Source organism: Nerophis lumbriciformis, linkage group LG20 (genome assembly GCF_033978685.3).
Source record: "Nerophis lumbriciformis linkage group LG20, RoL_Nlum_v2.1, whole genome shotgun sequence".
Taxonomy (NCBI): Eukaryota; Metazoa; Chordata; class Actinopteri; order Syngnathiformes; family Syngnathidae; genus Nerophis; species Nerophis lumbriciformis.
Window position 1 is genome coordinate 6,030,001 of NC_084567.2, and position 22,699 is coordinate 6,052,699.

The following is a 22,699-nucleotide window of genomic DNA, read 5'->3' on the forward strand; positions in this document are numbered from 1 at the left end:
GGTTCACCTTTGCTTGTAGGCCACTTAGGGCTGCTACAAACTGGGCTAGTCAGCTCGCTACAGCTAATGCTAGTGTCCGCTGCGTCTAAAGTTATGAAATTACTCTGCTCTAGTTGGCGGACAAGGTCCTCTAGTAGGGCCAACCTATCCATGAGAACGGTGCACGAAGAGCAGGGAGCCATACTCAGTGGCCTAGTGGTTAGAGTGTCTGCCCTGAGATCGGTAGGTTGTGAGTTCAAACCCCGGCCGAGTCATACCAAAGACTATAAAAAAATGGGACCCATTACCTCCCTGCTTGGCACTCAGCATCAAGGGTTGGAATTGGGGGTTAAATCACCAAAAAAATGACTCCCGGGCGCGGCCACCGCTGCTGCCCACTGCTCCCCTCACCTCCCAGGGGGTGATCAAGGGTGATGGGTCAAATGCAGAGAATAATCTCGCCACACCTAGTGTGTGTGTGACAATCATTGGTACTTTAACTTTAACTTTAACTTTACTCACATTGTTTCTTTCACCGAGTCGAGTTGTTGCTGTCTTCGGTGGTTGCAACGTGTGGCAGCAGGTTCCTACAGACCGTCGCTGCGCTCAAGCTTACAGCACCTGGTATTCCCAGGCGGTCTCCCATCCAAGTACTAACCAGGCCCGACCCTGCTTAACTTCCGAGATCGGACGAGATCGGGCGTGCTCAAGGTAGTAATGCTGTAAGTCATTAGTTGACTGCTAATTGGGCAGTTTTAACTGCACTAATATTTGGCATCAAGCTAAGCATCTGTGTGCGCGTCTACTTATCTACATGTGCACAGCAGGGGAGCTGGTTAACTTATGAGAGTAGTATGTGTGTTTGTGAGAATGTCAACGTGTTGTCTGAGTGACGTCAGTGAGTGAGCGGGCGAGTAAAGAGAGAGCAGCAGGACAGGTGTAACAACTACATTATACCTGTCACTATTTAAACTCCTTGTGCAGATCTGAATGCTTATTATTTAAATGTTGACCTAAGTCTGAAGCAAAGGTGGTAATACTAATCACCACATTTGGCAAAGCGTGTTTTAAAGTAGTGTATGTATGTGTGCACCTTTAAGAGTGGCAGTATGTGGAGTGAGTGACGTGAGTAAGTGAGCGGGCAAGTAAGGAGAGGTAGTGGTAGCATGTGCAGGAGTGTTAATAGCATGGTGGATGTCCGGTTGTGCCCTGTGGAAAAAATAAATAAAGTGACCAAGTTGTAACTAATCGACGGCCTCGTCCTTCCGACCAAAGAGCGGAGCTTTATGGACCCAGTGTTACCCCCGACCAAACATGGGCCCTGGAGTAAGTCACCGCCGCACAGTTGCATTCAGATGAATGAACGGTACCGGTACTTTTCAAATGTGGTATAGTACCGATTTCAATTGATTAGTAACGCAATATTTTATTAGTAGCGGTATACTGTACAACCCTACTACACACACATACAGTACATAGAAGAAAGTGTGTTTTTATGGTTTATGTCTTGCAGATGTCCAGCAGCTGATCGGTAATCCAAAAGAAGTTTCCCCTCAGTCAGGGGGGAGCTCCACTTTGAAGCAGGAGACTCCACAACCACCCTGCATTAAAAAGGAAGAGGAGGAACTCTGCATCACTCAGGAGGGAGAGTGTCTTCTAAGACGAGAGGAGGCTGATTACACCAAGTTTCCACTGAGTATTCTCTCTGTGAAGACTGAAGATGATGAAGAGAAACCACAAATAGACAACCTCTTAGCTCCACTATCAGATAGTGAGGCTGAAGACGAGGTTGAAGAACCTTTGAGCAGCGATAAAGACTGTGAAGTTGATATGAGGACTCACACTGACAACAAACACTCTGAATGTTCTACAAAGAAGAGAGGTAAAACATGTTTCAGCTGCTCAGTTTGTGCTGAAAACTTTACTAAAAATAGACGTTTGACTCTAAACATGAGAACACACACTGGTGAAAAAACATTTAATTGTTCAATTTGTGGCAAAAGCTTTTCTCAAAATAGCCATTTGACTGAACACATGACAACACACACAGGTGAAAAAACATTTAGTTGTTCAGTTTGTGGCAAAAGCTGTTCTGTTAAGAGCACTTTGATTGAACACATGAGAACACACACAGGTGAAAAACCATTTAGTTGTTCAGTTTGTGGCAACAGCTTTTCTCAAAATGGCTCTTTGACTCAACACAAGAGAACACACACAGGAGAAAAACCATTTAAGTGTTCAGTTTGTGGCAAAAGCTTTTCTGTTAAGAGCAATTTGACTAAACACATGAGAACACACACAGGTGAAAAACCATTTAGTTGTTCAGTGTGCTGTAAAAGATTCACACATAAAGCAGACGCAGTAAAACACACAAGAACACACAAGGGAAAATAACCAATTAGCTGTTTAGTTTGTGGTATGTTGCTCATATGTGGTGACATCCACCCTACCCAGGACCTCCTCACTGCTTCTTTCACAAATATTTAAGGTATTCATACAAACTTGGATTATTTGAAGCATAATCTTATCAACTCATGACCCCATGTCTACACTGTATCTGAAACCTTCCTGAACAGTAAGATAGATGATGCTTCAAGTGCTTGGTTACTCCTTCTTCAGTCCAGGGACCTGGGGCCTCATGTGTCAAGTTTGTGCACGCTCAAAAACCTGCACTACACCCTTTTTCACTGCAAAGTTGAGATGTATCAAAACTGACGTTGATGCATAAGTGATGCTGGGTAACTGTTTGCATAACAAACTGCCAACTTTTACTCCTGAGACTGATGGATGTGCAAATCAGAGACATATGAACAATTAACCCCCAACACCCACAACCCAACCCCCACCTCCCTCGACATTCGGGCATAACAGGTTCAATCCGGTCCGTGAGATGAGTTTGCGAAGTGTAAAATTCAGCTGCATTTTTAATGAAATAAACTGCTGTTCTAATTGTGTCCACTGGATGTCGCGATAGCAATTCTGTTAGGCAAGCAAATAGTTTATACCGGGGCGAGCAAGTATCCCAAGCAAGAGGTACACGGTAAAGCGGGGCTGTGACTCCTCCCCCTCCACCCAACGTAAAACAGGAGTAAAATAAGCAATCGGTAACCCCACTTAAAATGCAGCATGAGACACTGCACACTGATATAGTTCTGTGAAAATGATTGTCTTCTGTGCAAATGTAAAGAAAGTGAAAAGTGTGTGATTTACTGCAATACTGTCAGTCTTTGAACTTTTTATTTGTGCCTTGTTGAAATTGTTCACAAATTGCACAGCTTTTATTTTTCTATCAGTATCAGATGGCAGCGCCCTGACGGGCTGCGGCTTGCAGACGCTCATGGTAGTATAGAACAATTTGTCAAAAATACCGGCCAATTATTTAAATTTCATGGCTGGTTTACAGTTCTAGATGTGGATAGATCAGGCCGTTTTGGACTGAAAGATGCGTGTACGTTGGAGCTCCTTGCTAGCATGGAAATACTTCGCCGGTTACATCCAGCGGCCTTTGACGCAGCGGAGTCAAGTAGCAGTCAACGGAAGACACGTAAGCGGTGTGATCGGAAGCAGAAGCGGGGATGCCGAGCGGGGCTAACAACAAAGCTAAAGGCTAATCCCCACAGAACGCCGCTTCCTTCCATCCTGCTTTCAAACGTCCGCTCCCTGGAGAACAAACTGGACTACCTGAAGCTGGATTTAAATGCAAGACGCGAGATGAGGGACTGCTGCGCCATATTTCTAACAGAAACGTGGCTGAAACCATCCGTTCCGGACGAGGCAGTTAGCATAGAGGGGCTAACTATGTTTCGGTCGGACAGAAGCAAATCTCTCACTGGTAAATCCCGAGGTGGTGGTGTTTGCATATACGTCAATAATAACTGGTGCAATAATGGGAAGATAGTATCACGTCACTGCTCTCCTGATGTTGAACTATTAACTATAAAATGCAGGGCATTTTATTTACCCAGGGAATTCAGTGCAATGATCTTCACAGCAGTGTACATTCCCCCCAGTGCTAACACCACAGAAGCTTTGAATGCTTTGTACTGTTCCATCAATGAACTGCAAACTACACATCCAGACAGAGTTTTCATCGTGGCAGGGGATTTTAATCAAGCTAACATGAAAACAGTTTTCCCTCATTTCCATCAATATGTGAATTTTGCAACCAGGGGTGGAAGCAAGCTGGACTTGGTTTATAGTAATATTAAACAGGCGTATAAAGCTGCACCACGCCCCCACCTTGACTCCTCAGACCATCTGTGATGCTAATTCCTGCATACAAGCCCCTGCTGATCAGGAAGCAAGCTACAGTGAAGCAGGTGAGGACCTGGCCAGAGGGAGCAATGTCAGCATTACAAGACTGCTTCGAAACCACAGACTGGGACATGTTTAAAGCAACCGCCACCGAAAATCACCACACGTGTGGAGGAGTATGCACAGGCTGTGTCCGTATACATTCAGAAGTGCATGGAGGATGTCAGTGTGATCAAGAACATCCCCACACGGGCCAACGAGAAACCCTGGATGAACAGTGAGGTACGTGCAATGCTGAAGGCTCGGAATAAGCCTTTCAAGTCTGGCGACATGGTGGCATTAAAATCAGCCAGAGCTAACCTGAACCGTGCCATTAAGGTTGCAAAGCGTGCTCACAGTCAGAAAGTGCAGGACTTCTTCGAGAACCCTACAAACACTAGAAGAATGTGGCAGGGCATACAGGTCATCACGGACTATAAAGCTGCCCCCTGTCCCTGTGACATCAGTATCAGCTTCCTAGATGACCTTAACAACTACTTTGCAAGGTTTGAGGCACTTAACACCACTCTGGCGAGAAAATCCATCCCTCGCCCTGATGAGCAGCCGCTCAACATGGATATAGCGGATGTCCGGAAAACCCTGAGGAGAGTGAACCCCCGGAAAGCACCGGGACCTGATGTTATTCCGGGCAAGGTGCTTAAAGGATGTGCAGACCAGCTGGCTGGGGTTCTCACAGACACCTTCAACATCTCGCTGACCCAGGCTGTGGTACCATCATGTTTTAAGACGGCCACAATCATCCCAGTGCCAAAAAAACCCACAATCTCCTCCCTCAATGATTAGCGCCCCGTGACACTCTCCCCCATCATAATGAAGTGCTTCGAGAGGTTGGTAAATGAATATATTGTCTCCAGACTTTCCCCCCACATTCGACCCATACCAGTTTGCTTATCGCCCTAACCGCTCCACAGAGGACGCCATCTCCTCTGCACTCCACCTGAGCTTAGAACATCTGGAAGGAAAGGACACACACGTGCGGATGTTGTTCCTGGACTTCAGCTCAGCATTCAACACCATCATCCCGCAGCACTTGGTGAGCAAACTGGTCCCCCTTGGATTCAGTACCCCCCCTAGGCAACTGGCTGCTTGACTTCCTCACGGACAGACCCCGGTCTGTGACAGTGGGTAACAACACCTCCAGTGCCATCTCCCTGAGCACCGGCTCCCCCCAGGGCTGCGTCCTGAGTACGCTGCTGTTCACGTTGATGACCCATGACGCTGCGCCAGGTCCACTACTAACCACATTGTGAAGTATGCGGACGACACGACAGTAGTGGGCCTCATCCGTGACAACAACGACATGGACTACAAGGAGGAGGTGAAACATCTGGTTGACTGGTGCAGAACCAACAACCTGGTCCTGAATGTCAACAAGACCAAGGAGATCATCGTTGACTTCAGGAAGCACCAGTCCAGCCGCGCTCCACTCTACATCAACGGCACAGCGGTGGAGATAGTAAGCAGCATCAAGTTCCTGGGGGTGCAGATAACTGACAATATAACCTGGTCCCTACACACCGGAGCTCTTGTAAAAAGAGCTCAGCAGCGCATGCACTTTTTGCGTGGGATGAAAAGAGCTCAGCTCCCTCCCCCCATTCCACAACACATTCTACAGAGGCACTATAGAGAGCCTGCTGACCAACAGCATCTCTGTCTGGACTGGAGCCTGCAATGCCTCAGACTGGAAGTCTCTCCAGAGAGTGTTGAGGACGGCGGAAAAGATCATCAGGACTCCTCTTCCTTCTATCCAGGAGATCGCAAAAAGCCGCTGCCTGACCAGGGCTCAGAAAATCTGCAGAGACTCCTCCCACCCCCACCAAGGACTGTTTTCACTGCTGGATTCTAGAAAGAGGTTCCGCAGCCTCCGAAGCAGAACCTCCAGGTTCTGTAACAGCTTCTTCACTCAGGCCATAAGACTCTTGAACGCATCATAATTAAATCATCCCCTCAACTCCCCCCAAAATGGATTAACTCGCTGGAATAAAAAAGACAACATAACATACATCCATAAAACGTGGACGCATGTGAAAAAGTGAAATATATGTATCTGTACAGTAATCTATTTATTTATTTATATATATTTATATATATTTATTTATTTATATATGCACCGTATTGCTTTTTTATCCTGCACTGCCATGAGCTTATGTAACGAAATTTCGTTCTTATCTGTGCTGTAAAGTTCAAATTTGAATGACAGTAAAAAGGAAGTCTAAGTCTAAGTCTAATACATATTATGTCTAGAAGACAGGAAGTAACTCAACACTCTTGAATAGTTTCTACCTCAGTTTGTATGGTTTGTTGAGTTAGCACAGGATTAATATGTGGAAATGACAAAGGAGGTAGTTGATACATAGAATAGTTTTTATTCATGCTTTATTTAGTTTTGTGTTCAATCCTAGATGGGTTGTGACTTAAAGTTTAATTGCTTTGTAGTAACACTGAGTTTAAGTCTAAATTCATTGTGTTCTTCAAGGTGTTTTTGAAAATGCACCATTTTTTCCTCTAAATGTTCAACTAACTTGAAGTGTTTTGTCAAGAGGATTATTTGTGATATGTACATTTTCAGAATGTGCTTGTTCTATTTTGGGCCAAAGTAAAATAAAGAAAACAATCTGAAGTTGTCGGAGTCGTAGTTTTAAGTCATCATCCCATGATTTTACCAGTCTGGCCCACGTGGAAATAGATTTTCCTCCATGCGGCCCCTGAGCTAAAATGAGTTTGACACCCCTGCTGTAATGTGACTCATGTGAGCAGGTTACTGTATAAACACATTTTGTTATAAGTTATAAAAATGTGTTCAGTTGTCAGAGACACATCAATGTCAGTGTAGCTGCTGACAGAAGCAACATGTATATTTGATATATAATGTCATAGTTGGTGAGAATAAATAAATACAATGCATAAAGATAAGTTCATATTGTAACATGGCACTGCCATATTTATTATTGAAGTCACAAAGTGCATTTTTTTTTTTTTAAACATGCCTCAAAACAGCAGCTTGGAATTTGGGACATGCTCTCCCTGAGAGAGCATGAGGAGGTTGAGGTGGGCGGGGTTGGGAGGGGGGTAGCGGGGGGTGTACAGTATATTGTAGCGTCCCGGAAGAGTTAGTGCTGCAAGGGGTTCTGGGTATTTGTTCTGTTGTGTTTATGTTGTGTTACTGTGCGGATGTTCTCCCAAAATGTGTTTGTCATTCTTGTTTGGTGTGGGAAATAAGCATTAATAACCGTTTAAAAGAAAGAAAGCGTGCATATTTTAGGAAAAACCTTTCCACACTGCAAAAACTTAAATCTAAGTAAGATTAAATATCTCAAATAAGGGCATACTTGCCAACCTTGAGACCTCCGATTTCGGGAGGTGGGGGGTGGGGGGCGGGGGCGTGGTTAAGATATATATATGTATATATATATATATATATATATATATATATAGGTTAAAAAGGTATTTCCTTGGGTTAATTCATGCAAGTTTATGTTAACTTTATTTTTGTTACAAACCCATGTCAATTGAGTGGGGAATATAATTTGGTCACGTTGTTGGGGGGACAATTAATATGTGAGGGAATTAAGGAAGCAGCATGAGACGACAAGTGTTTGATGTGGAAGACGTTAATGGAGTCTCGGATTGAAAATAAATGTTATTCCCTTGGAGTTTATGAGGCCAACGAGGTATGATTACTTCTGATATGTTTGTGAAATCTATGTGTTTTCTATTTTGGATGTCAGACTAATTGTAAGTTCTGGTTGATTATTTTATTAGTTTCGCACTTTCACAAGAATTACTTTGTGAAACAACTTGCCGTTTGCTTGAACCCACTAAAAGACAGAATACAACATTGTCGATTTGTGTTTAATTTCTATCTCCAAATTATTTTGATATCAAAAATGTTTTCGTGATAAGGAGCACTTCAATTATGAGCCAGAGATGTAAGAAAATATGAAAAGGGCCGCTAGTTATTTAAAAGGTATTTTATTTTTTAAAGTGCAGTTGTCGATCGGAAGTTGCACACTTTTGGCGCATGCGCAAACACATCGAAAGCGGAAAGTCCAAGATGGCGGACTAAGCGACGTGGCTTCCCGGAGAAGTTTCACATTTACGATCTTATAGATTCAAAAATAGCATCAAATACCTCAACTATTCACCTTTTCTTAAGCCCACCAAACGGACTTTGAGTGTGGAGCGATGGCGTGTTATGTGAAGTGAAGAATGAAGACGTGATAGAAGATGGACGACTACTGCTATGCTAAGATGGCGACGTCCGCTAAAAGAGAAGATGAAAGAGAATCAGCGCCACCAACGGAGAACAATCTGAAAAGCGAAGATGAAGGTGAGTGTGTTGCGTTCCCTCATTTGAAAGCTGTTTGAATTCCAAGCCCTAAAAATAGAAATTAGCCGACTTTGTTGAACAATGTAAACAAAGAACCTGTTAGCATTTTTACCTCGATCCAAAATGTCGGAAATGTCAGATGTTAGAAGTTAGTAGCAGTAGTAAACAGTAGGCAAGCAACGATACTTGGTATAATCCTGCGTGAATCCGCCTTTATTGACCGTCATCCTGTGTTTTAATATTTTTCAATCAGACCTTTTTGTTTGTGTCCGCAAAGTTTCTCATCCTCTGACACAGCATGTACTAAAAAACTCTGCCTACACTTTTTTTGAATTTTTTTTTTTAAATCATTTTTGCGTTTGTGGATTAAAACATTTTGTCCCTGAAATAATTATTAAACTTTTAAAATATTGTTTAGTAAATGTAAACTTTAAATACAAATCTTATGGGGCAGGGCCGACATCCGGGCAACTGAGCTACATACGGGTTCTTCGAGCCATAGCAACCTGACTGGCGTTGAAAACAAACCGTCGCCATTACTCTTTAACCTGTCGACCTGCGCTGATTCAACCCGTCATTCTGCCTCCAAAATGCCAAAAAACGGTGTTGTTTTTGGTTGTGCAAACCACAACTGGAAACAGGGAAAACAAAGGTCGTATTTTGTTCTGCCAAAGCGTGCTAAAAGCCCACAGAGACGAGACAAATGGCTCGCAGCTTTACACCGGGAAAACGAGGGCGGTTCTCACTGGAGTCTCCCAAAATCCCGGGTCGTGTGTTCGGATCACTTCGTTTCTGGTAAATATAAGGAACAAAAATCCACCTTCTTAACCACAACTTGGCTATACCGTCCATGCTAATGTTGAACCCGTTGAATTTTTACTGAATAACGTTCGACAGCTGAAGTTGTTGTTGTTGCACAACAATAACATACGGTATAAAGGCTATTTCCAGTAATTCAGCAAATAATAAATCATAATACTGAACTGAATTTGAATGAGCTCTCTACAGATATAATAAATATACAGATACTGGTAGCCACCGTGTCATCCTTATTATCATTTATCAACATACCTTGGGTGATTTAACCATTTGTATGTGATTTATTCGTTATATAACAACCGAAGCTAACAACCGACCTGGTGCGCTTGTGAGGTAGACATAAAGATTTCCAAATTCCATGTCCCGCCATTGTGTAGGATTATCAGTCCACGCATCTGCTGGAAGGCGGTAAGGGCAGTCGTTTAATCTAACTACAGAACATTTTAACTCGTATCGTAACCTAGCCTCACTGGAAAAACTATTTACATAATCATACGCCATTTAGAACAGTTTAAAATGCCGTGAAACCTCGTTAAATGCCTTTTCTGTCAATGCTGTGTTCGCTGTGAGCTGGTTTGTTTTCAACGAATTCAATATGGCGACCGCGTTGCTAGGGGATTGGAGGGCGGAAGTGACGTAGGTCCGCCCTCGCCCATAGTATTCAGTACACCACTGGTTCTTTGTTTCCTGCAGAGTGTTTGTAATGACAAGCAAAAAAAAAATTAAAGGGGAACAATATCACAATTTCAGGATGGTTAAAACCATTAAAAATCAGTTCCCAGTGGCTTATTATATTTTTCGAATTTTTTTTCAAAATTTTACCCATCACGCAATATCCCTAAAAAAAGCTTCAAAGTGCCTGATTTTAACCATCGTTATAAACACCCGTCCATTTTCCTGTGACGTCACATAGTGAAGCCAACACAAACAAACATGGCGGAAAGAACAGCAAGCTATAGCGACATTAGCTCGGATTCAGACTCGGATTTCATCGGCTTAAGTGATTCAACAGATTACGCATGTATTGAAACGGATGGTTGTAGTGTGGAGGCAGGTAGCGAAAACGAAATTGAAGAAGAAACTGAAGCTATTGAGCCATATCGGTTTGAACCGTATGCAAGCGAAACCGACGAAAACGACACGACAGCCAGCGACACGGGAGAAAGCGAGGACGAATTCGGCGATCGCCTTCTAACCAACGATTGGTATGTGTTTGTTTGGCATTAAAGGAAACTAACAACTATGAACTAGGTTTACAGCATATGAAATACATTTGGCAACAACATGCACTTTGAGAGTGCAGACAGCCCAATTTTCATCAATTAATATATTCTGTAGACATACCCTCATCCTCTTTTCCTGAAAGCTGATCTGTCCAGTTTTGGAGTTGATGTCAGCAGGCCAGGGAAGCTAGGGTCGATAGGGGGTTTAGCTCGCTCGTCTGCGAGAACAAACTGCCGCCATTGCTTGCCGTGCTACCGAGGTCCTTTGTCCCTGAATTGCTCACACACTCCGGCAGATTCAATGGGGGTCTGGCAGCAGATTTCTTTGACTTCATCGTTGGAAATGCATCTGCTTTGAGTGTCGCAGGATATCCACACATTCTTGCCATCTCTGTCGTAGCATAGCTTTCGTCGGTAAAGTGTGCGGAACAAACGTCCAATTTCTTGCCACTTTCGCATCTTTGGGCCACTGGTGCAACTTGAATCCGTCCCTGTTCGTGTTGTTACACCCTCCGACAACACACCGACGAGGCACGATGTCTCCAAGGTACGGAAAACAGTCGAAAAAACGGAAAATAACAGAGCTGATTTGACTCGGTGTTTGAGAAAATGGCAGATTGCTTCCCGATGTGACGCCACGTTGTGACGTCATCGCTCCGAGAGCGAATATTAGAAAGGCGTTTAATTCGCCAAAATTCACCCATTTAGAGTTCGGAAATCGGTTAAAAAAATATATGGTCTTTTTTCTGCAACATCAAGGTATATATTGACCCTTACATAGGTCTGGTGATAATGTTCCCCTTTAAGAACTTTGAGAGGAAAAATGGTTGTTCTCTTTACCCCCACAAAATGTACAGAAAAGAAGCAAAACTGTGGTCCTAAAAGCAGGTGCGGACCAAAGCGTGGGTTACCTGTACCGTTACATCTCAAGTAAACACAATTATAGATTTGAACAAAATGACATTTGTCGGCTGTGAGCATATATTACCTCCATCAAACATGGCGGAAATGTCTATTACAAGATACTGTGCTAGTAAATAGTAGGGATGCAACTGTACTCGCTATTATCCCGCACGGGACAATCCGCCTTTAATTAAAAAAAAGTGATATTAATCGAGATCGGATGGTATGCAAAAAAAATAACCGCGATCATTTATTTTTTGCCATGTTACCCAACCCTATTCCATCAGCATTTCAGTTCAGTTTCAGCATTTGGGCAGTTTCTATAGAAATTAGTTATGTTCATACTTTGTATTTTTTGTTTAGCACTTAGCAATAGTGCTAATTGCTTGATCTGCTTATCACTCAGCTTCCAAAACTTGTAGCTCATCCTCCTTATATTCAGGCTCAAAAATATAAGGTTCTGGATCACTAATTTGTCCCAAAGTCTTCTTTGATGACACTCATGAAGTCTGCCTTTATTAGTAATAGTTGGTGGTGTTGTTGAAGAAAATAGCGAACGTTGTGATGCGTCTGTGAAAATAATTTGCCGCCGTTTGCTTAAAATGATAACAAATGATGAAAATACGTAAATATTACAAGTTATTATGAATGTGTCTGTTATTACATTACATATATACTTACAGCGTGTATATAAAAAGTTGCTGGAATCGTTTGGATATTTCTAAGGTTTTTTTAGGTGAAACAGAGTGCATCCCTATTACCTGCATTGTTAGCTGACTTTTGCTAGCGTTTATTTACGGGTTAGAATCAATGATGGGCAGTAGTGCACAACAAGCAGCGACGCTATGTAGCTTAACTACAGTTCCCAGTAGCGTGGCGTTAACTTATCTATTTTTCCAGCCATGTAGTGACGTAGCGTCCATCAAACGCTACAAAGAGAGAAAATAGACTGCTAATCAAGGTCTGGAAAAGAAAATATATATTGCTATAATTATTTTTATTTTATTGTTAATATGATTGTTAGTTATTTGTTACTAATGTATATCTGGTTGTTCTTTTAGATTATATTTAAAATTGCTTTTTGGTGGTACTGTTTTTACGTTTTCAAATGAATAAATAATTGTTTGATTGATTGAGAAGTTTATTGACATCTTAAAGAATTTAATCCATGTAATGCTTTAAAAAGGCAAATGGATGGCACAAAAAGCCAAAAGGCTTCCATTGTGGTCCATTAAAATATTCATCACATTTGATACATTCAATAATAAAAGTTATATAACCTGTAACATGTATATTAAAAAATTGTGTTAAAAAATGGCTAAATGATGTACAATTCAGGTGATTTGAAAAACAATATATACAAGAAATGAGGGAGGGGGGGTATATACACTATGAACATGACTAATACAATGATTTGCAAATCCTTTTCAACCCATATTCAATTGAATGCACTACAAAGACAAGATATTTGATGTTCAAACTCATAAACTTTATTTTTTGTTTGCAAATAATAATCAACTTAGAATTTCATGGCACGTGCCAAAGTAGTTGGGAAAGGGCATGTTCACCACTGTGTTACATCACCTTTTCTTTTAACAACACTCAATAAACGATTGGGAACTGAGGAAACTAATTGTTGAAGCTTTGAAAGTGGAATTCTTTCCCATTCTTGTTTTATGTAGAGCTTCAGTCGTTCAACAGTCCGGGGTCTCCGCTGTCGTATTTTACGCTTCATAATGCGTCACACATTTTCGATGGGAGACAGGTCTGGACTGCAGGCGGGCCAGGAAAGTACCCGCACTCTTTTTTTACGATGCCACGCTGTTGTAACACGTGCTGAATTTGGCTTGGCATTTGTCTTGCTGAAATAAGCAGGGGCTTCCATGAAAAATATGGCGCTTAGATGGCAGCATATGTTGTTCCAAAACCTGTATGTACCTTTCAGCATTAATGGTGCCTTCACAGATGTGTAAGTTACCCATGTCTTGGGCACTAATGCACCCCCATACCATCACAGATGCTGGCTTTTCAACTTTGCGTCGATAACAGTCTGGATGGTTCGCTTCCCCCTTGGTCCGGGTGACACGATGTTGAATATTTCCAAAAACAATTTGAAATGTGGACTCGTCAGACCACAGAACACTTTTCCACTTTGCATGAGTCCATCTTAGATGATCTCGGGCCCAGAGAAGCCGGCGGCGTTTTTGGATGTTGTTGATAAATGGCTTTCGCTTTGCATAGTAGAACTTTAACTTGCACTTACAGATGTAGCGACCAACTGTATTTAGTGACAGTGGTTTTCTGAAGTGTTCCTGAGCCCATGTGGTGATATCCTTTAGAGATTGATTTCGGTTTTTGATACAGTGCCGTCTGAGGGATCGAAGGTCAGGGTCATTCAATGTTGGTTTCCGACCATGCCGCTTACGTGGAGTGATTTCTCCAGAGTCTCTGAACCTTTTGATGATATTATGAACCGTAGATGCTGAAATCCCTAAATTTCTTGCAATTGCACTTTGAGAAAGGTTGTTCTTACACTGTTTGACTATTTGCTCACGCGGTTGTGGACAAAGGGGTGTACCTCCCCCCATCCTTTCTTTTGAAAGACTGAACATTTTTTGGGAAGCTTTTTTTATACCCAATCATGGCACCCACCTGTTCCCAATTAGCCCGCACACCTGTGGGATGTTCCAAATACGTGTTTGATGAGCATTCCTCAACTTTATTAGTATTTATTGCCACCTTTCCCAACTTATTTGTCACGTGTTGCTGGCATCAAATTCTAAAGTTAATGATTATTTGCAACAAATTTTTTTTTTTTTATCAGTTTGAACATCAAATATGTTGTCTTTGTAGCATATTCAACTGAATATGGGTTAAAAATGATTTGCAAATCATTGTATTCTGTTTATATTTACATCTAACACAATTTCCCAACTCATATGAAAACAGGGTTTGTAGAAGAAAGTGTGTTTTTGTTGTTTGTGTCTTGCAGACGTCCAGCAGCTGATCGGTAATCCAGAAGAAGTTTCCCCTCAGTTAGGGGGGAGCTCCACTTTGAAGCAGGAGACTCCACAACCACCCTGCATTAAAAAGGAAGAGGAGGAACTCTGCATCACTCAGGAGGGAGAGTGTCTTCTAGGACGAGAGGAAGCTGATTACACCAAGTTTCCACTGAGTATTCTCTCTGTGAAGACTGAAGATGATGAAGAGAAACCACAAGTAGACAACCTCTTAGCTCCACTATCAGATAGTGAGGCTGAAGACGAGGTTGAAGAACATTTGAGCAGCGATACAGACTGTGAAGGTGATATGAGGACTCACACTGACAACAAACACTCTGAATGCTCTACAAAGAAGAGAGGTAAAACATGTTTGAGCTGCTCAGTTTGTGCTAAAAGCTTTTCTGTTAAAAGCAATTTGACTAAACACATGAGAACACACACAGGAGAAAAAACATTTATTTGTTCAGTTTGTGGCAAAAGCTTTTCTCTAAATAGCATTTTGACCGAACACATGAGAACACATACAGGAGAAAAACCATATAAGTGTTCAGTGTGTGGCAAAAGCTTTTCTGTTAAAACCAATTTGACTAAACACATGAGAACACACACAGGTGAAAAACCATTTAATTGTTCAGTTTGTGGCAAAAGCTTTTCTCGAAATAGCTGTTTGACTCGACACAAGAGAACACACACAGGAGAAAAAACATGTAATTGTTCAGTTTGTGGCAAAAGCTTTTCTCAAAATAGCTATTGGACGAAACACATGAGAACACACACAGGTGAAAAACCATTTAATTGTTCAGTTTGTGGCAACAGCTTTTCTCAAAATAGCTCTTTGACTCAACACATGAGAACACACACAGGAGAAAAAACATGTAATTGTTCAGTTTGTGGCAAAGGCTTTTCTCGAAATAGCTCTTTAACTGAGCACATGAGAACACACACAGGAGAAAAAACATTTAATTGTTCATTTTGTTGCAAAAGCTTTTCTGTTAAGAGTAATTTGACTGAACACATGAGAACACACTCAGGTGAAAAACCATTTAATTGTTCAGTTTGTGACAAAAGCTTTTCTGTTAAGAGCAATTTGACTCAACACATGAGAACACACACTGGACTAAAACCATTAAATTGTTCAGTTTGTGGTACAAGCTTTTCTCATAACGGCTCTTTGTGGCGACACATGAGAACACACGCTGGAGAGAAAACATTTAGTTGTTCAGTGTGCTGTAAAAGGTTCACACATAAAGCAGACGCAGTAAAACACATAAGAACACACAAGGGAAAATAACCAATTAGCTGTTTAGTTTGTGGTATGTTGCTCATATGTGGCGACATCCACCCTACCCAGGACCTCCTCACTGCTTCTTCCACAATATCTGAGGTATTCATACAAACTTGGATTATTTGAGTATAATCTTATCTACTCATGACCCCATGTCTTCTGTGTATCTGAAACCTTCCTGAACAGTAAGATAGATGATGCTTCAAGTGCTTGGTTACTCCTTCTTCAGTCCAGGGACCTGGGGCCTCATGTGTCAAGTTTGTACACGCTCAAAAACCTGCACTACACCCTTTTTCACTGCAAAGTTGAGATGTATCAAAACTGACGTTGATGCATAAGTGATGCTGGGTAACTGTTTGCATAACAAACTGCCAACTTTTACTCCTCAGACTGATTGATGTGCAAATCAGAGACATATGAACAATTAACCCCCAACACCCACAACCCAACCCCCACCTCCCTCGACATTCGGGCATAACAGGTTCAATCCGGCCCGAGAGATGAGTTTGTGAAGTGTAAAATTCAGCTGCATTTTTAAATGAAAGAAACTGCTGTTCTAATTGTGTCCACTGGATGTCGCAATAGCAATTCTGTTAGGCAAGCAAATAGTGTATACCGGGGCGAGCAAGTATACCAAGCAAGAGGTACACAGTAAAGCGGGGCTCTGACTCCTCCCCCTTGACCCAAACAGGAGTAAAATAACCAATCAGTAACCCCACTTAAAATAGAATAGAATGGAATAGAGTTTATTGTCATTATTACAGTGAAACGGTTCAAAGAACAATGCAATTGGAGCAGATCCCCTAAGGTGCATACAATAATTTAGTAATATAAATAGTAAAAAAGAAGATATGTACCTATATATATGTATATGTCCACACACATGCATATATCCATACATAAGCATATATATATATATATATATATATATATATATATATATATATATATATATATATATATATATACACACTTACACCATTATTGCACATTATAGTCCGAAAAATAAAAAGACATGACTCAAGATAACATGACGGACACATTGTGCTCACTCAGGGCCTGTTTAATGCTACTATGGTTCTTGGGTAAAAACTGTTTTTTAGTCTATTTGTGCCCGCTTTTAGCACCCTATAGCGTCTGCCCGAGGGTAGCAGTTCTAGGTGGCAGTGCCCGGGGCGGAATGGGTCTTTCAGGATGCTCTGTGCTTTCCTGAGACAGCGGGAGCTGTACACGTCAGCCAGGGAGGGGAGGGGTCATCCGATGATCTTCTGGGCGGTGTTTACGAACCTCTGGAGCGCCGTTCTCTCTGCGGCCGTGCAGCTGCCGAACCACACGCAGATGCAGTAGGTCAGGATGCTCTCAATAGAGCACCGGTAGAAGGACACCAGCAGTTCCTGTGAGAGGTGGTTGTTCTCAGGAAGTGCAGTCTCTGGTGTGCCTTCTTGATTATAGCCATGATGTTGGTGCTCCAGGTTAGGTCGTCGTCCAGGTGGACTCCCAGGAAGCGGAAGTCTGAGGCCCTCCTCACACAGTCACCGCTGATGACCAGGGGCAGGATGTCTGTTTTTTTCCTCCTGGAGTCTATGTCCAGCTCCTTGGTCTTGGAGGTGTTCGGGGCCAGGTTGTTTACTGTGCACCACTCCGACAGCTTCTCCACCTCGTCCCGATATGCAGCCTCGTCTCCCCCCGAGATGAGCCCCACTACGGTGGTGTCATCCGCAAATTTGATGACGGAGTTGCTGGAGTGGGCAGGTGTGCAGTCATACGTGTAGAGGGAGTAGAGTAGGGGGCTCAGCACGCAGCCTTGTGGAGAGCCGGTGCTGAGGTATAGGCTCGATGACATGTGGCGGCCCAACTGCACCCTCTGGGGGCGGTTGGATAAGAAGTCTTTAATCCACATGCAGATGGAGTTCGATAGACCCAGGTCTGACAGTTTGGATACCAGTCTGTCAGGTGTTATAATGTTTAATGCCGAACTATAATTCACAAAAAGCAGCTGCACGTACCTCCCCCCGTCTCCAGGTAACCCAGAGAGGCAAACTGGTGTGGGTCGAGCTCGGGAGGGGGGACTGGGATGATATGGGTCCGTACCAGCTTCTCCAATCACTTCATGGCTATAGGTGTAAGTACAACTGGACGGTAGTCATTCAGGCAGCTTTGGAGTTCTTCTTCGGCACCGGGATTATTGTGGAGGTCTTCGGGCCTGATGGGATGATGGCCTGAGAGAGGGACTTGGTGAAGATCTTAGTAAATACCCCAGCCAGCTGGTCTGCACAGTCCCTCAGTACCTGTCCCGGGACCCCATCTGGGCCCGTAGCCTTCCTCGGGTTCACAGCGTGGGCCTCACCTCATGTTCCTCCAGTATAAGGGTACGGCTGCTGTGGGGGTGTTGTGACGGCCGCAGGTGTCTTTCTCTCGAATTGGGCGAAGAAGCCGTTTAGATCCCCTGCTCGAGAGGCGTCGCCGTCAGCCGAGGGGTTGCTGGGTCTGAAGTTGGTCATGTGTTGTATTCCTTTCCATACCTCCTTGGTGTTGTTGCTCTGAAGGTGGTCTTCCATTCTCCTCCCGTGCTCGTCTTTTGCCTCTCTGATACCTCTCTTCAGATTGGCTCTGGCAGCACTGTAGAGTGCCTGGTCCTGCGCTTTAAAGGCACTGTCTCTCTCTTTGAGTAGGCCCTGTACTTCTTTTGTCATCCAGGGCTTCCTTTTGGGGTAGACCCGTATGTGTTTGCCCACTGTGACAGTGTCTATGCAGTGTTTGATGTACCCTATGATGTGTTTCTGTCCTGCCTGTGTGTTGTGTAACCAGTAAGCTCCATGCTAACGTCTAGGATTGAGGACATTAGCCAGGTTTCCGTAAACAATAGAACGCAGCTATCCATCACAGTGTTTTGTGCTACACGCAGCCTCACCTCGTCCATCTTATCCTCCTCACCATGAGGAGCGAGCAATCTCGCATTAGCCAGGAATAGACTTGGTATTGCTGGTCTGTTTGGGTTCCGCTTTAGTCTGGCTAACAAGCCGCCCCTTTAGCCACGGCTTCTTCGCCTCCGCCTTGCCGAGAACTTGCTAGCTCCTCCGGGATGTTGTGTCGGCTCGTAAAATCCACCGAAATAGCCTGCTCAGACCGCAATCCAATCTCCATCAAATCGTTTTGGCTGTACATAACCTTCGCCCAGCAGGTTGCTGTCTGGGTTAGTAATAAACTATATAAAAACAATATAAACAATGCACCTAAGGGGAGAGCCTGGGACGTCGCGTCCATGAGCGACACCATCTTGACAAAAGACACTGCACACTGATATAGTTCTGTGAAAATGATTGTCTTCTGTGCAAATGTAAAGAAAGTGAACAGTGTGTGATTTACTGCAATACTGTCAGTCTTTGAACTTTTTACTTGTGCTTTGTTGAAATTGTTCACACTTTGCACTGCTTTTATTCTTCTATCAATACACATTATGTCTAGAAGACAGGAAGTAACTCAACACTCTTGAATAGTTTCTACCTCAGTTTGTATGGTTTGTTGAGTTAGCACAGGATTAATATGTGGAAATGACAAATGAGGTAGTTGATACATAGAATAGTTTTTATTCATGCTTTATATAGTTTTTTGTTCCATCCTAGATGGGTTGTGACTTAAAGTTTAATAGAAACACTGAGATTAAGTCTTAGTTCATTGTGTTCTTCAAGGTGTTTTTGAAAATGTACCTTTTTTTTTTCTCTAAATGTTCAACTAACTCGAAGTGTTTTGTCAAGAGGATTATTTGTGATATGTACATTTTTAGAATGTGCTTGTTCTATTTTGGGCCGAAGTAAAACAAAGAAAACAATCTGAAGTTGTCATAGTCGTATTTTTAAGTAATCATGCCATGATTTTACCCGTCCCGCCCACGTGGAAATAGATTTTCCTCCATGCGGCCCCTGAGCTAAAATGAGTTTGACACCCCTGCTGTAATGTGACTCATGTGAGCAGGTTACTGTATAAACACATTTTGTTATAAGTTATAAAAATGTGTTCAGTTCTCAGAGACACATCAATGTCAGTGTAGCTGCTGACAGAAGCAACATGTATATTTGATATATAATGTCATAGTTGGTGAGAATAAATAAATACAATGCATAAAGATAAGTTCATATTGTACACATAATGTGATTAAAAAGGTATTTCCTTGGGTTAATTCATGCAAGTTTATGTTAACTTTATTTTTGTTACAAACCCATGTCAATTGAGTGGGGAATATATGTTTTGTTTCCGGTTTGGTCACGTTGTTGGGGGGACAATTAATATGTGAGGGAATTAAGGAAGCAGCATGAGACGACAAGGGTTTGATGTGGAAGACGTTAATGGAGTCTCGGATTGAAAATAAACTTTATTCCCTTGGAGTTTATGAGGCCAACGAGGTATGATTACTTCTGATATGTTTGTGAAATCTATGTGTTTTCTATTTTGGATGTCAGACTAATTGTAAGTTCTGGTTGATTATTTTATTAGTTTCACACTTTCACAAGAATTACTTTGTGAAACAACTTGCTGTTTGCTTGAACCCACTAAAAGACAGAATACAACATTGTCGATTTGTGTTTAATTTCTATCTCCAAAGTATTTTGATATCAAAAATGTTTTCGTGATGAGGAGCACTTCAATTATGAGCCAGAAATGTAAGAAAAGATGAAAAGGGTCGCTAGTTATTTAAAAGGTATTTTATTTTTTTAAGTGCAGTTGTCGATCGGAAGTTGCACACTTTTGGCGCATGCGCAAACACATCGAAAGCGGAAAGTCCAAGATGGCGGACTAAGCGGCGTGGCTTTCCGGAGAAGTTTCACATTTACGATCTTATAGATTCAAAAATAGCATCAAATACCTCAATTATTCACCTTTTCTTAAGCCCACCAAACGGACTTTGAGTGTGGAGCGATGGCGTGTTATGTGAAGTGAAGATTGAAGACGTGATAGAAGATGGACGACTACTGCTATGCTAAGATGGCGACGTCCGCTAAAAGAGAAGATGAAAGAGAATCAGCGCCACCAACGGAGAACAATCTGAAAAGCGAAGATGAAGGTGATTGTGTTGCGTTCCCTCATTTGAAAGCTGTTTGAATTCCAAGCCCTAAAAATAGAAATTAGCCGACTTTGTTGAACAATGTAAACAAAGAACCTGTTAGCATTTTTACCTCGATCCAAAATGTCTGAAATGTCAGATGTTAGAAGTTAGTAGCAGTAGTAAACAGTAGGCAAGCAACGATACTTGGTATAATCCTGCGTGAATCCGCCTTTATTGACCGTCATCCTGTGTTTTAATATTTTTCAATCAGACCTTTTTGTTTGTGTCCGCAAAGTTTCTCATCCTCTGACACAGCATGTACTAAAAAACTCTGCCTACACTTTTTTTGAATTTTTTTTTTTTAAATCATTTTTGCGTTTGTGGATTAAAACATTTTGTCCCTGAAATAATTATTAAACTTTTAAAATATTGTTTAGTAAATGTAAACTTTAAATACAAATCTTATAGTATTCAGTACACCACTGATACTTTGTTTCCTGCAGAGTGTTTGTAATGACAAGCAAAAAAAAACTTAAAGGGGAACAATATCACAATTTCAGGATGGTTAAAACCATTAAAAATCAGTTCTCAGTGGCTTATTATATTTTTCGAAGTTTTTTTCAAAATTTTACCCATCACGCAATATCCCTAAAAAAAGCTTCAAAGTGCCTGATTTTAACCATCGTTATAAACACCCGTCCATTTTCCTGTGATGTTACATAGTGAAGCCAACACAAACAAACATGGCGGAAAGAACAGCAAGCTATAGCGACATTAGCTCGGATTCAGACTCGGATTTCAGCGGCTTAAGCGATTCAACAGATTACGCATGTATTGAAACGGATGGTTGTAGTGTGGAGGCAGGTAGCAAAAACGAAATTGAAGAAGAAACTGAAGCTATTGAGCCATATCGGTTTGAACCGTATGCAAGCGAAAACGACACGACAGCCAGCGACACGGGAGAAAGCGAGGACGAATTCGGCGATCGCCTTCTAACCAACGATTGGTATGTGTTTGTTTGGCATTAAAGGAAACTAACAACTATGAACTAGGTTTACAGCATATGAAATACATTTGGCAACAACATGCACTTTGAGAGTGCAGACAGCCCAATTTTCATCAATTAATATATTCTGTAGACATACTCTCATCCGCTTTTCCTGAAAGCTGATCTGTCCAGTTTTGGAGTTGATGTCAGCAGGCCAGGGAAGCTAGGGTCGATAGGGGGTTTAGCTCGCTCGTCTGCGAGAACAAACTGCCGCCATTGCTTGCCGTGCTACCGAGGTCCTTTGTCCCTGAATTGCTCACACACTCCGGCAGATTCAATGGGGGTCTGGCAGCAGATTTCTTTGACTTTATCGTTGGAAATGCATCTGCTTTGAGTGTCGCAGGATATCCACACATTCTTGCCATCTCTGTCGTAGCATAGCTTTCGTCGGTAAAGTGCGCGGAACAAACGTCCAATTTCTTGCCACTTTCGCATCTTTGGGCCACTGGTGCAACTTGAATCTGTCCCTGTTCGTGTTGTTACACCCTCCGACAACACACCGACGAGGCATGATGTCTCCAAGGTACGGAAAACAGTTGAAAAAATGGAAAATAACAGAGCTGATTTGACTCGGTGTTTGAGAAAATGGCAGATTGCTTCCCGATGTGACGCCACGTTGTGACGTCATCGCTCCGAGAGCGAATATTAGAAAGGCGTTTAATTCGCCAAAATTCACCCATTTAGAGTTCGGAAATCGGTTAAAAAAATATATGGTCTTTTTTCTGCAACATCAAGGTATATATTGACGCTTACAT

The 22,699-nt window shown here is 42.3% G+C and overlaps 1 protein-coding gene and 1 non-coding gene across 2 annotated transcripts in view; one reads left to right on the top strand and one right to left on the bottom strand.

Moving 5' to 3' along the window:
* The window catches only part of LOC133619354 (uncharacterized), a 65,969-nt gene that overhangs the window by 38,938 nt on the left and 4,332 nt on the right, over nt 1–22,699 (top strand). The window contains exons 3-4 of the mRNA XM_072915269.1: nt 1,493–2,296; nt 15,017–15,181. Of these exons, the coding sequence (XP_072771370.1) occupies nt 1,493–2,296; nt 15,017–15,181 (969 nt within the window). The remainder of the gene's footprint in view (nt 1–1,492; nt 2,297–15,016; nt 15,182–22,699) is intronic.
* LOC133619880 (5S ribosomal RNA) lies at nt 589–707 on the bottom strand. Its single transcript, XR_009817467.1, has one exon. It is a non-coding gene; the product is annotated as a 5S ribosomal RNA (ribosomal RNA).